Genomic DNA, 15,167 nt, shown 5'->3' with positions numbered 1-15,167 from the left:
TAAGAATTTGGGAAATAATATTTACAAATATGATTAATGAATTTTGTTTCCCCAAATTTGATTACACTATCTGTTATATCACATTTAATTACTGTGTTTGGTTGAGGTTATCACAATTTTATTTGCAACTTTAATTGGGTGTAATGACCGGTTTAAGCCATGACTCTTCTTCCAGACAAGTTATCTTGTACTTGTATTTGATCATAATATTTACATAACTAACAGGGAGCTTTTGATTGGCAAAAACTGACGACCCAACTAGGTCAGGTCAATTAATGTTTATTAAAACTCTATTGAGATGATGAGCGTCTTAATATGTCTACATGTGCAAACTGATGACAAAACATAACATACTTTTGTTGTTGGTGGTTGCAAATTGAAAACTTAATATAAACACCTCAAGATATTTGCCTACTTCAACATGATATCAATTACATATGTCTCTTTTAATTTATATCAATATTTATGTTTATTAGGATTTACTTGATGATGCAGAAAGTTGTCGTCGTAAGATGGTAGCAGCTTCAGCTCTCATCAATGGCCTTGGTGGTGAAAAGATCAGATGGACAGAACAGAGTAAAGAATTCAAATCACAGACTAACCGGTCAGTTACCAACATTAGTGATAGTATTGATTAAACATAATTATATTTAATCTATGAAGAATATATTTTTCAAAATAAAATTTACAATAAGCTACATCTAAATAATCTTGATCTCTAGTAGTAAGTAATATGAATATGAAGTTAGCAGTTTATTTGTTGTAAGCCATGAAGATGCTCATTATTGTTATGTTACTAAACTTCAACCTTGCTATACTAGAAAATTTACTCCTGAGCAGTCTCAGTAAATGTGCTACTGAGGAATGTATGGATGCGTCTTGCAAGTAAATATGTATAAATTACGGCTCACTATAATCAGCGCTTTCCACATCTGGCAAAATTGCAAGCTACTTCAGGAAATTGGTGTGATTCACCTTGTACTATGCATTGTGTGGACGCTCATCATATGTATCATGCAGTGCAACTGTACATCAGTCGAAGGCCGTCTGAACATACTGTAACTAAAATATATTATTAATTGTTGTAGGTTGGTTGGTGATGTTCTACTTGCCACTGGTTTCTTGTCTTATTCCGGTCCATTCAATCAAGTATTCCGCATCAACCTCAACAACAACTGGCAAAGTGAACTAAGTACTAACAAGATTCCATTTACAAAGAATCTCAATATATCAGCTATGTTAGTGGATGGACCCACGGTAAGTAGAATGAGTGAGATGTTCAAATTGAAAAGTGTATGGGATGTTAATATGCCTACTGTATTGTATATTATATAACACCTATATAAATTCCTGTCATTTGATTGGACGAATGTGGGTCACATGGCGTGCAATAGTACGCACTATTCAACGATCGTTAAATAGTACTTTTTGAAACATTTTTGTTTGTTATTTAGATGTTATATAAAACAAATAATGAATGTTTTGTATTCGTGTAATGGTACAAATAATGGCACTTGGTGAATGATGAAAGGTTATATCAACTCGGCTTTGCCTCGTTGATATAACCTTTCATCATTCACCTCGTGCCATTATTTGTACCATTGCACTCATAAACATTCATTATTTGTATACTATACACGAGGCATAGTTATAATAATAATGATTATTGTTCGGTGTTCAATATACAAGTGAAAGTAACTATTAAGGCCTATTAATAATATACCACTAAACACAGTAAAACATTTACGATTTAATACCTTTTTTTTCTGTCCCTTTTATAGTAGATTGAAATAGTAAAGTACATGTAACGATACACCACTACGACGTTTATATTTTTTATAATTATTAATTAATATACAAACGTTGAGAAGCAACTGTCAGTAATAAAGTTTTTATTTGTATATTATGTGTTTATATATCCAGCAGTAGAGCCTACCCACAGTCACAGTAATAAATGTTCTTTGTATATGTGTACAGTGTATACCACGATCGGAAAACACCCCAATTTGGGGCAAATCGTTGAACCTAAATTCGTTCAATTTGTCAATAACTAATTATCTAACTCAATTTAATTAGTAAACAGGACTACATCAGGTGGTTAAAATCAGACCGAGATTCTAACCAACTTTTTATACCATAGAGTAAACAATCTAGAAATAACGCGCGATTTATATATAGATACACCGGATACTGTTGTAATATCACACAGAGTGTTAATTTCATACCTGTGCGTACAGATGATACTGGTTACGTATATATGTATAGTTTACTGTTACAAGGACATACTATATAATTTAGTATCTGAATGTGATTAAATTTTAAACTTTTATTGTATAAAGATTGGAGAGTGGAATCTTCAAGGATTACCAAATGACGAGTTATCCGTACAAAACGGCATCATTGTTACCAAGGCAACACGATACCCGTTGTTGATTGATCCTCAAGGACAAGGCAAGACATGGATCAAGAATAGGGAACAGGAGTTTGAGTTACAGGTAACATTCGGCAGTTCACAGCAGTCCTGTTAAACACTACATGTTACAAAACAAAGCTGTAAATTGTACCACATGCACCTAGGTTATAAATGCACTTTAGTATTCTAACTAGATGGGAGAGGTTATTTATGGGATAAGTTCTAACATTGCGTCTAGGATTAGGTGCGTGTAGTATGTGTTGTATGGTGTTTAGTAGGACTCGTTCAGAGCGTTTTGGTTTTGGCTAGTGTGTCTGTATTTGCTCATACATAAGAAAAATAAGGACAGTTAATAAAGTCCTAAACTTAGCTTTTAACTTAATAAACAAAAATATGGTAAAAAGAGATTGTATACAATAACAGACATATCTATTTTGATATATACAATAAAACCAATCCTTTGGAATACCCTTATTCAGAGGACACCTCTATAAGGGACGCTTTGTTGGGTCTCAAAAGTGTCCCCTTAATAGGTGTTCAAACCACTAACATTTTAGCAGTTGATAAATTCTTTCAAATCCATTCCTTTATAGGTGACTTCTTTAAATCACAAGTACTTCAGAACCCATTTGGAAGACAGTCTATCTCTAGGGCGCCCTCTACTTATTGAGGACATCGGCGAGGAGTTGGATCCTGCACTAGATAATGTACTGGAAAAGAACTTTATCAAGTCTGGCAGAACATTGAAGGTAAGTCATTTAGATATTAGTTGCCTCATTTGACTACTTTACTATGTGGTAAATACTAAACATTTATAATATAATACTATTAAAACAATTTTCTATTTTTATTTGACCTATTTCTGTTTTCTTTTTAGGTCAAAGTTGGTGACAAAGAAGTGGATGTGATGAAAGGATTCCGTTTGTATGTCACAACCAAACTGGCTAACCCTACATACACACCAGAGGTAAGTCCAAACAGCAATAACAAAAAATGTAATGCATAGCAAAGGCTTATAAAAAAAATCAAAACAGAAATCAACTGCATCTGCAAATACCGTCCGATTTCTATTAATATTTCCTGCACTGTTGTAATTTTTAATTTACTTTTATCCGTAGGTATCTGCCAGAACATCTATCATAGATTTCACTGTCACCATGAAAGGCCTGGAAGACCAGTTGCTTGGTCGTGTCATCCTCACAGAGAAACAAGAACTAGAAGCGGAAAGAACCAAGCTAATGGAAGATGTAACTGCCAACAAACGCAAGATGAAAGAACTTGAAGACAACCTTCTCTACCGTTTGACCAGTACTCAAGGCTCACTTGTGGAAGATGAGTCTTTGATTGCGGTACTTGGAGTCACTAAACAGACGGCTGAAGAAGTCACTGAGAAGCTTGTGGTTGCTGCTGAGACAGAGATTAAAATTAATGAAGCTAGAGAGGAATTTAGGCCTGGTAGAGTAAAACATTTTGTACCATTGTCAAAGACCACTTTTAAAGCAGTTTTGATTTGGATTACTTTAAGGATCAAGTATATTTTTTGTTTATTCTACATAAAGAACAGGAGTTTCAATACATAGGACTTTTGTATAGAGTGATTGTCCCCTGAATAGATACTTTTTTTTTAATATATCATTTTTTACATAAAAGTTGTTCAGTTTGAACCAAAACTATTTACCTGAAAAAACTGCAACGAAAAAACGTCAAATTTGGTTTTTGATTATATTTAATCATTTATTGAACCGCAAATTTGCACTTTTCATGTTTTTGTGGGACAATGCATTTAAGTTGAAGGGAGACACAACCAATCTCTTATAATAATACTGCATTTGACAGGTCTATAAATGTAGTATTATACAAATGACATCAAGTTTTGAAATAGATACTATTAATTTTACCATTCTCATAGAAGAAAAGAAAAAAGGAAGTACCGTGGTAAAGCCCTGTCTAGACTATCAAACTTTATGTGACAATAAAATGTGCATATCACACTTTTTTTGTGAAGTTTGATAGTGTAGACAGTGCTAAGATATTGAATGTCCTACTTTATGTGAACTGCTGAAGCATAAAGCATAACCTATTATTTGCTTCCCTTTTAGTTGCAACAAGAGGCAGTATCCTGTATTTCTTGATCACTGAAATGAGTATGGTGAACGTCATGTACCAGACATCACTCAAGCAGTTCCTCGGGATATTTGATCTCTCAATGGCAAAGTGAGTTTTTAGAAGCTTGAAGCTGACTGTGGTATAAAAGCCTTCTTTAAAAAGAGAAAATGGGTTCCAAATTGGGTTGTGGAATATAACTACTGTAGGTATCAAAGTATAGTGTCTATATGCTATCAATTAATCAACAATAAAACATTACTTAACTATAAATGGCCTACTGTTGTTTTTTGCTTGTACCCAAACTATTATTTATGTATTAAAGGTTTTACAATATCTTGGCATCTTAGAGGGTAATGTTTGGTAATTTATTTGATTTTCTTAAAATTATGTTTTTTTTAAATGGTTCTCATAACATTCTTTTTTTTTAATTTTTACCAGGTCTGATAAGTCTCCTATCCCTGCTAAGCGCATTGCTAACATTATTGATTGCCTGACGTATGAAGTGTTCTGCTATTCCTGCCGTGGTCTCTATGAAAACCACAAGTTCTTGTTCACTATGTTGCTGGCATTGAAGATTGACATGCAGAAAGAAAATGTCAGACACCAGGAATTCCAAACTCTGATTAAAGGTACTGTTAGTGATGTCCCCTTAATGGAGGTGTCCTTAAATAAATGTGTCCCTTAAGTTATTAGGAAAAATTTTGTGTAAATTGTCCGATAATTCACCACCATTGGCATCCCCTATTTTTCTAAATTTTGGCTTGAATTAGGACTTCAACATTGACTTTGACATAAAAGTTATTGTATTGTATGAAAATGTCTTTGTGGTTGTATTTAGGTGGTGCTGCCTTAGACTTGAAGGCATGTCAACCTAAGCCATGTAAATGGATCACTGATATAACATGGTTGAATTTAGTTGAGCTGAGCAAACTAGCACAGTTCTCAGAAATCCTTAATCAGGTATGTACTGTACATTATGTCTATCTTAAAATGTATAATTCTCCAGACCCGCAAGCCATGTGGGACCAGCATCCATTTACTATTCCATGGCCGAGCGGTTAAGAAAGTGGAACCGTAATTACGTAGCCATAACATCGGCACGGATTCGAGGCTCACTCACTCCATGGTTCTGGTGGTAGAACGAGTCTTCTCGGATAAGGACTATAAACCGTAGGTCCAGTGTACACATCTAGTTCGTGTGCACTTTAAAGAATCTAGTACATCTTTCGAGACGAGTAGGGGGTTACCCCTGTGTATTAGTACATCGCAGCCACTGATCACCAACTGGGCCCTCTGGGAGACCAGTCTTTGACTGAAGAGGTTACCCAGTATAAATATATATTTCAATCAATCAATTTTATTGAATTTTTAAATATGCTTGCTATCCATGAAACATTTTGTGAGGTTGTAAAATGTTAGGACTGAAAGTATTATTTAAGAATTACAATTTTAAAAGGTAATTAAATTCTGATTTACTGTAGATTACTCGAAATGAGCGTGGCTGGAAGCAGTGGTTTGACAAGGATGCTCCAGAAGAGGAACCAATTCCTGATGGATACAACAGTTCACTTGATACTTTTAGAAAGCTTCTTTTGGTCAGGTTAGGCATTACATTCATTCACATTCATGTCGTATTTGTTACTAGATGAATGGCTACATTTGAATAGTGTATTAAGCTCTATCTACCTATCAAACTAGTATGACAAAAAAAGTGTGATGTTCCCAAATATGGTAGTGATATGCCCAAATATAGTAGTGATATGACATCCATATATGGGCACATCACATGTTTTTGTCACATCATTTGTGATAATCAGAAAACTCTGAAAGGTGAAAGGCTATACTTAAGTATAACATTACATTTTGTAAGGCAGCATGTTTCTTGTAGATCCAGTTGCTCTAAATTAAAGATACTATGTTGTCACAAACAGTGTTGTTTTTACATCTGAATGCCAAGGGACTGACTATTTAACTGACCAATCAAATCAGGGGACTGACCCAAAAATGTTCTTTCTTAAAAAACTGTCTTAGGCCATGTGAATAACTTGAGTATTTTGTATATAATTATGGATATTGCCTTGTTTTGCAGGTCTTGGTGCCCAGATCGTACTATCCCACAGGCACGTAAATACATCGCTTCATCTCAAGGTGCACGATATGCTGACCCAGTGATACTTGACCTTGAGAAGACTTGGGAAGAGAGTGACGTCAGAACACCTTTGATCTGCTTCCTGTCAATGGGCTCTGATCCTACCAACCAGATTGAAGGCCTAGCTAAGAAACTCAAAGTTGGTAAGGTGGTTGATAAGGATTATTAGAAATAAATAAGTTGAAATCTAAAGTTCTGAACTTGATGGTATATACCAAGGTAGTTTTACCCAAGCCAAATTTGGCCATTGTTTGCACTTCATGGTTTTATCTAAATTTAACCTTAAACGCTAGATTTTTACTCGCATGGTGAAGGTGATGTGTTTACCCGAGTCTCAGCAAGGATAGTTTTACCGATATGCTAAGTTCTACAGGGCAGGTGTGGTTTAAAATTAATTTATAGTGAAAAAACTTTTTTTTAATTTTTTGTCTAATATAGAATGTCGAGCTATCTCAATGGGTCAGGGACAAGAAGTACATGCTAGACGTCTGGTTTCACAATCAGCTTCTGGGGTAAAATATATTCTAATTGTCATTATTTTTTACTTGTCAAATGTTCTAGTTTACTTGCAGAATTTATGGTTCATGTAGAGTACATATAGAGTGTAGAGTATTACAATGTCTCCAACAGTAGATTGATTGATTTTATTAGACATCCTTTATGTGAATACATACAAAGATTTTAAAAGAATATCTGGGTAACCCGGAAATCAGCATAAAAATCAAGTGGCCGACTTATTTCCAATGGGCATGTGTACAGCCCCATTAGAGAATGTGTTCATTTTTACCCTAAGTTTTGAAAAACTTCGGGTAAATGTCACTTAACCTCCTACTGTGACATGTGTTTATATATCATCACCGACTTCTGCTAGTTTTTGCCTGACCATTGACCTTGCATACTGAAGAATGTACCTTGTCCTAATCAGTCAATAACAAGAGAGCTAATAAAATCACAGTGGTATAATAGGATTCAGGTCATTAATCACCTGCTTAGTTGATTTATCTGATAAGGATTTTGACCAAAAAGTTCTAATGGGGATGTACACCTAATAGGGCCCATTGTGGAATTTCACAAGTGAATAACATATTTAACTAGAAAGCCACTCCGAGAGTGCATACCTCCGCCTACTGTAGAAGATTGGAAGAAAAATACACATGTCTCACATGTAGACAAAAGAGGAAACTACTTAGTATGAGAATTTCAGTAGTTACGAGCTTCTTATTTTCTTATAATTGTTAATGTTATCTAGGGTGGCTGGGTGTTGCTTCAGAACTGTCATCTTGGTCTTGATTTCATGGATGAACTGCTTGATACAGTCATCACTCAGGATCCAGTACATGAATCATTTAGAGTGTGGATTACCACTGAGGTTCACCCATCCTTCCCTATCAACCTGCTACAGGTGTGTAATTTCTAATAATTGATCATTGCTTCGTATTTATAATGTATTTTCTACAATGACAAATAGTAGTGGACTACCGTTACACATACAACAAATGTCCATTCTCTTGAGAGTTCAAACGTATCTAGCTGTCACTAAACAGCTCTCCATTTTGTATGACAAGCACCACCGCTGAAACAAATATTTTTTCATAATGCAAAACACTGGTGACAGTTACTATTCCTTTAACACCAGTTATTATCTAATAGTGTGAACTGTATTTGAACTCTAAATGAATGTGTTTTCATTGGTTTAGATAGTGATCATGTTGAAACTATTCTACTGCGGTTTACTGCAGTAACTACATTTTTACTGCGATAATGTATGATTTTAGTTCAAATGTAGAAATTGATCAGGCAGTCACTGCAATAAACAGTGTGTATGGGTACAAAGAAAATCTTGCAATAACAGGTAAAAGAGTAAACTGTAGTAACTGCAGTGGCATAATTTTGACATGATCCACAAAGGTATCCAATGAGTCATCTGAAAACATTTGTTCCTCCATTTTGTTTTTCAATATTGCCTAAACAAATATTTTCAATTTTTTTTTTATCTATAATAAAATATATATTTTTACAGAGTTCAATCAAGTTCACTAATGAACCACCTCAAGGTGTGAAAGCAGGCTTAAAACGAACATTTGCCAGTGTGACACAAGATCAGCTGGATATCAACAACCTACCACAGTGGAAACCCATGTTATATGCTGTAGCTATGCTGCACACAACTGTACAGGTTTGTATACAACTGACCAGCTCACAGGGGCGGATTGAAATATAAAATATGTACAGTATAAACGATAAATAAATATGTTTATCTCAAAAGTTGCATGATATGAACATTTGATTAAAAAATGTTTTTTTCCAAGAAGCTTGTTAAAAGTATCGAGTAATAATTATTTTATCTTCAAAAAATTTTTTTTACAATTATATTTATTTTTTTTGTTGCTATTTTGAATCTATCTGTATTGTTCTTACTGTACAGACGTATTGCTAATTTTTAAAAGGATTTTTAAATGAGTATTACTCTATACAATGTAGGAACGTCGTAAGTTTGGCCCACTTGGATGGAACATACCATACGAGTTCAATGCTGCTGATCAGACTGCCAGTGTCCAGTTCATCCAAAATCATCTGGATGATATCGATCCTAAGAAGGTACGCTTTTCTCTTTGTATAATACATACAAAAAAACAAAAGCCTGCTATCGCAATTTGGCCTATTAAAGGGATACGTTCCTGTGAAAATAATGCAGTAGGGCAACATATGTTTTAACACTACCACCAACCCTTATTCAGGGTACACCCTTTATAAGGGAATAGATTGTCAGGTCCAAAAGCTCTGTCTACACTATCAAACTTCATGTGACAAAAAAATGTGATGTTCCCGTATATGGACATGGTGATGTCATATCACTACCATATTTGGGCACGTACATCACAATTTTTTGTCAAACTAGTTGATAGTGTAGACAGAGCTTAAAGGTGTCCTTTTAATAGGGGTTCTACTGTATAGGAGTTACAAGCAGCAAACATCTGAGATCTTTTGTCCTCCATGCTACAAGCTATTGTAATTGAATAAACAAGTTACATCTTTATTTTGCCTGTAGGGTGTGTCGTGGAATACAGTACGGTACATGCTGGGTGAAGTACAATATGGAGGCAGGGTAACAGATGATTATGACAAGAGACTTCTTAACACATTTTCAAAGGTAAATTATTATACAAATAACATTATTTGTTTATAATAAACAATAGATATATAACAGTAGATTCTTTTCATTGCCAGTGTTCTGATACTAGGGACTTTAGAAAACAGGATGGTTAGAGGAGGATCTGACGGGCATTCTGTGTTCGCTAGAGCATAAAATCATATACAGTCGACATAGCCGTTTTATTAGTTACCCACCCCTTACTCGAAGACGACAACCCGCGGTCTCTCTCACTACCATGTCTTGCGACACGGGGCCTTCCTGAATCGTTTGGCTCTGGTGATACAGTATAGGTCTAGCCTTTCTAGCTTAGGGCCTCGCATTCAAACGCTGCGCAAAATGTATTGCTTTTAACACAGTTATTTTAACCCAATAAAAATGTTATTTCGTTAAACAATTAAATTAGCAGTTCAAATATTAATTAGAGTTTTTGAAAATTCCATGTTTAAATGTAATTTGAACTGTATAGTTAAGGTTATATGTACATTATTTCTAGTCGTTCTTTGTAAACGGGAAAATGACAACTTTATCGGCCTCAAAAGGTCTTACTCTTAAGTAGGTTTAATAGCTTAATATTATGGTAAGTCGTGGGTCAGAGCAGAGCTGCTTTGGTCTCTTTCTGTGCATAACATTAGAAAAGATGAAACGTTCTTTGAAATTATAAAAGGAGGATAACATGTGCTAATAAAAAGCTTTTGGCATCTTAAAATAATTTGTTATAATAATCAAAAGTATCTGAATGTTGTAAATTTTCCCTATTCTGTTATGTAGGTATGGTTTGGTGAGCACATGTTTCAAGATGCATTTGCATTTTACACAGGTTACAAGATTCCAAAGTGTAAGACTATCACAGAGTATATGGAACATATTGAGACTCTGCCATTAACAGACACACCTCAGGTGTTTGGCCTGCATCCTAATGCAGACATTACGTAAGTACTAGCAACTATTAAAAGTCAATTCTGTAACCATCTTACATAATTTTAAGCTACATACATAATTGTGTCTTGTCTGAATAATCATTTACAGCATGGAGGGAAAAAAATTTATGAAATAGCTGAGGTATTGTTTAACGTTTTACTCAGTATTGTATTTTGGCAATGGAAGATGAATTTCCTTTTGTTACAATACAATACAAGTTATATCTATCTATTAAAATTTATATCTAACCTGTGGAAAACAATATCTAGTTGATTAAGAACTAAGTAAATGTGTGTGTATGTGTTTACCTTGCCAGATGACAAATTGCCCTAAATTTTCACAATTTAATTCTTTTTTCATATGATAATGCCAGGGTGGGTTCTCACTAGTGATGCAAATGCAACACTTGTGTCTGCTCCGTTTGCGTGAAATCAAACCTGCTTGTTGCACGTCAACGAAAGTAGACTTTAACCTGGTTCACCCAACGTACTTAAGGACTCGCTGTGTTTTTTCATGTTTTTTTTTTACTTGCGTTATTGCATGAAATAAATCAAACTGATTTGATTTCCTGTACTGATGCTTGCAGCATATTTGCTTCTTCAGTTCCCACTGTGCATCGATAAGTCGCTGCCTTGCATCCTAAAATTGTTTTTAACTTGCAGGGGTCAGTAATCCACCTTTGTTTTTTGCCCAAATTTAACATGTAAGCCTATATGAAGTGAAAAATTGACTGGCCACAAAATGGGTAAGTTAATGGAAGGTTTCCTGACATGGATTTTACTGAATATTGAAATCCTTTTAATATTTTCTTCTGTTAATATCAGTTATCAGAGCAACACATCAAAAGAAGTTCTTGATACCATACTGAACATACAGCCCAAGGACAGTGGAGGGGGAGGAGGTGAAACAAGAGAAAGTCTGGTCAGCCGTCTTGCAAAAGATATGTTGGAGAAACTACCTCCTGATTACATTCCTCATATGGTAAATAAATCATTGTTTTTTATTATAATATTTATGATTTTTTTATTGAATTTTTGTGACACTAAAAATAGGACTTGAGAATTTAGTTAAATGTATATATCTGCACAGGCTAGGCATTATCCATTTACATGGCATTAAAAATAATATGATCAATGATTTGAATGTCATTGTCAATAACTCTTTTGGCTCTGTGTTGAAATTCTATAACTATATTTGACGCTGTGTCTATCCTAGGTGAAAGCGCGCCTTCAAAAGATGGGAGCTCTGTCGTCTATGAACATCTTCTTGCGTCAAGAGATAGACCGGATGCAGAGAGTTATTGGCCTTGTACGCTCCACACTGCTGGATCTAGGACTGGCCATTGAAGGCACTATCATAATGAGTGAGGTAAACTTGATTTTTTTTTTATTTCATGTGTCTATGACATCAGAAAATCATTACCAATAAGTATGTGTTAAATAACTTATTCAAAATACAGTGTGCTATAAAAAAAGTTTAAAAGAATCAATTATTACATAAATCGTTGTTATTGTTATTTATATAATTATGTTGAAACATGCAATGTGTTCTCTCATATTTTTTTCATTTGTAATAAAATTCATGAAAATGTAGCATACTCAATTTAACACATTTTTTTTTTATACAAAAGTGGATTTTAGAGTAGGCTTGATAATGTGTACATGTTTGCCCTGCAAATACTCTAAATTTACATTTGATTTCAGAGCTTGCGTGACGCACTGGACAACATGTACGATGCGAGAGTACCGGCGCTGTGGCGTAAAGTATCTTGGGAATCATCTACACTAGGGTTCTGGTTCACCGAGTTCTTAGAACGGAATCAGCAATTCTCAAGTTGGATCTGGGATGGAAGACCAAATGTGTTCTGGATGACTGGGTTCTTTAACCCACAAGGTAATGGTTAAAAACAGTGGCCATTAAATATGGCCAAAAAACATGAAAAAAGAAGACTTTAAATAAGCCATAATTTGCAGTTTTAATAAATTTATTCACTTATGTAGGAAAAAATAATGTTTTCACTTTACGAACATTTTCAATATATCATTACATTTTTATTTATTTAGTTTACACGATAATTCCGTACCAATACAATTTCACAAGCATGCACTAGTACTTAACATCACAAAAAAATAAAATTTTTATATATAGGTTTCCTGACTGCTATGAGACAAGAAGTAACAAGAGCTCACAAGGGATGGGCTTTGGATTCTGTCACACTTCACAATGAAGTTATCAAGTCTTTTAAAGAAGATATATCATCACCACCACAAGTGAGTTTAATTTTTATAGAACCACTGCATAATGGCTATGAGCGCTATGGCTAAACCGAGAGGCCCCGGAGTTTAAGGAGCCTCAAGGCATGAACACTGCAACTAGTTAGCTTGGAGAGCCTTGCAATGTAATACTCTGAACCACCACCAAGAACTTAAAAAAAAATAATTAGTAATAAACAAATAATTGGTATACTGTCCCAAGAAGTATACATACATTTTAATTTACTATATATTTAATTTTTATTTACAACCAACCTCTATTCAGAGCACCCTATTGAGGGGATAATTGTATACTGTCAATGAGGTAATTCATGCTCACTGTTAATTGGTCAAAATAAAATCATACCATTTCAGGAAACAAATGGATCCATTGCTCCGAATCTGGTAAGGATTTAAATTGTACGATCCTATTACCACTGAACCCATTTCCATGATATTTTTCTCAGGGCGGCAATCTGAATCTGGACGCATGATTATATAGAGGGAGTTTTTACTTCTGGTGGCATACGCAACCTCTCTGGTTGCTCTTGTTCACAATATTAGTCTATATTAGTTTTTAGTCATCATTCATGTTATTATTTTTATAATCACAGGAAGGAGTATATGTACATGGGTTGTCATTAGATGGTGCAGGCTGGGATAGAAAAGGTTGTAAGCTGATGGAAGCTACACCTAAAGTGCTATTCACACTGCTGCCTGTTGTACACGTGTTTGCTATCAACTCAACCGCTCCTAAAGATCCTCGTCTCTACCAATGCCCGGTCTACAAGAAGCCTCAACGAACTGACTTGACGTATATTACGCCACTTTGGTTGAAGACTGTGCAAAGTCCAGATCATTGGATTTTACGTGGTGTTGCTCTTCTGTGCGACATCAAGTAAACGCATATGTTTAAAAAGTAAAGAACATGAGAAACTAGGATGTTTTTATGAAAAGTATTACTTTAAAAAAGTTTGTATGTTAAGGTTTATGAAATAAATAAATTAAAAAAAACTTGTATCCAAAGTTACCTTTGTAAATTGTTATTATTCAAAAAGTTTAATGAAAAGTTGTAATATATTTTATTGCATAAGATTTGGCTTTTGTACATTTTATAAATACAATTATTGTATATAAATCAAATATTTAATAAACATAAATGTTTATATTTTATGAAAAAACGTTGTTTTAAAATGTTTTAATTAAAATTGTGTTTGTATACATTTTACAGTAGTGTATATCATTTTTGTAAACATATTAAATTAAAGTTTATATTGAAAAAAATTGTATATAAAACAGTTGCGCAATAAACGAGAAGTTCCAATAATTGTGTGGTAAAGGAGAAACTACTTTGTTATTACATTGGTGTAGTCTGTTTATGGTGCATCTAGAGTGTCCACAATGGCTTACTTATTGAAGAACTTTTGATGAGAAATGGGTAGAAATTTCTGTCACACTTTTAAAAATTGTGAATGGTAGCCATAAATCATATTGTCATGAAAGTATTTAATTGTCATTGTCAATAGAGATGGAGAAACATTAATTTCTCAGAGATTATCTCCATAAAAAATGGACTTCATAATCCAATAGACAATAAAAATGAATTTTGAAAATTCATAAAGAAAAAAAAATGATGGGCAGTGTTTTTCCATTGTCTAAATATAGTAGTAGACCCTGTGCATTGAACCGTAAAAAATTGCATCACACGATATGAATGCCGGTCTACAAATTGAGAGGCAAAGTAAATATTTAAAAAATATATCCGAAAAAAACTTAGATATACTTCCGGCCTATTGTATTACATGTAGCGAGTATTGATTGTTACTGTTTTGGTTGCTAAAACGATTTTTTTACTAATAATACAAATTCGACAAAGCTAGGCCTACATATGTATAATGACACAGTAAGGAGATATCATATGCATCTGATATTGTTGTACAGGTATGTAGATATACACTCTTTTTATCTAGTTCAAGCAAGGCAATCTAACCATACTGCGCTCCGGAGATCAAAGGGTTTATCCGTGACTGCAACACGATCAGTTCCACACTCTTGTTTTGACATACACCGCGCTGCAGAGAATATGTAAGTACAGTACTGTTGGTATTTGTTGCAGCCAGACAAAGGACCAAAGGTCTGTTATGAATTCCTAACTAAATAATAGATTGTAACAAT

General features: G+C 34.2%; 1 protein-coding gene across 1 annotated transcript in view; it reads left to right on the top strand.

Moving 5' to 3' along the window:
* Positions 1 to 14,577, top strand: part of LOC140045129 (dynein axonemal heavy chain 8-like) — a 36,219-nt gene extending 21,642 nt beyond the window's left edge. Inside the window, exons 18-39 of the mRNA XM_072089889.1 lie at positions 477 to 604; positions 1,089 to 1,257; positions 2,340 to 2,495; positions 3,007 to 3,162; positions 3,291 to 3,380; positions 3,532 to 3,868; positions 4,513 to 4,627; positions 4,958 to 5,148; positions 5,358 to 5,479; positions 6,001 to 6,119; positions 6,609 to 6,811; positions 7,107 to 7,180; positions 7,918 to 8,070; positions 8,689 to 8,844; positions 9,150 to 9,266; positions 9,718 to 9,819; positions 10,591 to 10,751; positions 11,565 to 11,721; positions 11,956 to 12,108; positions 12,444 to 12,633; positions 12,889 to 13,010; positions 13,607 to 14,577. Of these exons, the coding sequence (XP_071945990.1) occupies positions 477 to 604; positions 1,089 to 1,257; positions 2,340 to 2,495; positions 3,007 to 3,162; positions 3,291 to 3,380; positions 3,532 to 3,868; positions 4,513 to 4,627; positions 4,958 to 5,148; positions 5,358 to 5,479; positions 6,001 to 6,119; positions 6,609 to 6,811; positions 7,107 to 7,180; positions 7,918 to 8,070; positions 8,689 to 8,844; positions 9,150 to 9,266; positions 9,718 to 9,819; positions 10,591 to 10,751; positions 11,565 to 11,721; positions 11,956 to 12,108; positions 12,444 to 12,633; positions 12,889 to 13,010; positions 13,607 to 13,894 (3,459 nt within the window). The 3' untranslated portion in view covers positions 13,895 to 14,577. The remainder of the gene's footprint in view (positions 1 to 476; positions 605 to 1,088; positions 1,258 to 2,339; positions 2,496 to 3,006; positions 3,163 to 3,290; positions 3,381 to 3,531; positions 3,869 to 4,512; positions 4,628 to 4,957; positions 5,149 to 5,357; positions 5,480 to 6,000; positions 6,120 to 6,608; positions 6,812 to 7,106; positions 7,181 to 7,917; positions 8,071 to 8,688; positions 8,845 to 9,149; positions 9,267 to 9,717; positions 9,820 to 10,590; positions 10,752 to 11,564; positions 11,722 to 11,955; positions 12,109 to 12,443; positions 12,634 to 12,888; positions 13,011 to 13,606) is intronic.
* The last annotated feature ends 590 nt before the right edge of the window (positions 14,578 to 15,167 follow it).

The sequence above is a fragment of the Antedon mediterranea genome, chromosome 3 (assembly GCF_964355755.1).
Source record: "Antedon mediterranea chromosome 3, ecAntMedi1.1, whole genome shotgun sequence".
NCBI lineage: Eukaryota > Metazoa > Echinodermata > Crinoidea > Comatulida > Antedonidae > Antedon > Antedon mediterranea.
Note: the sequence above shows the minus strand (reverse complement) of the source record. Positions and strands in the feature narration are given on the sequence as shown.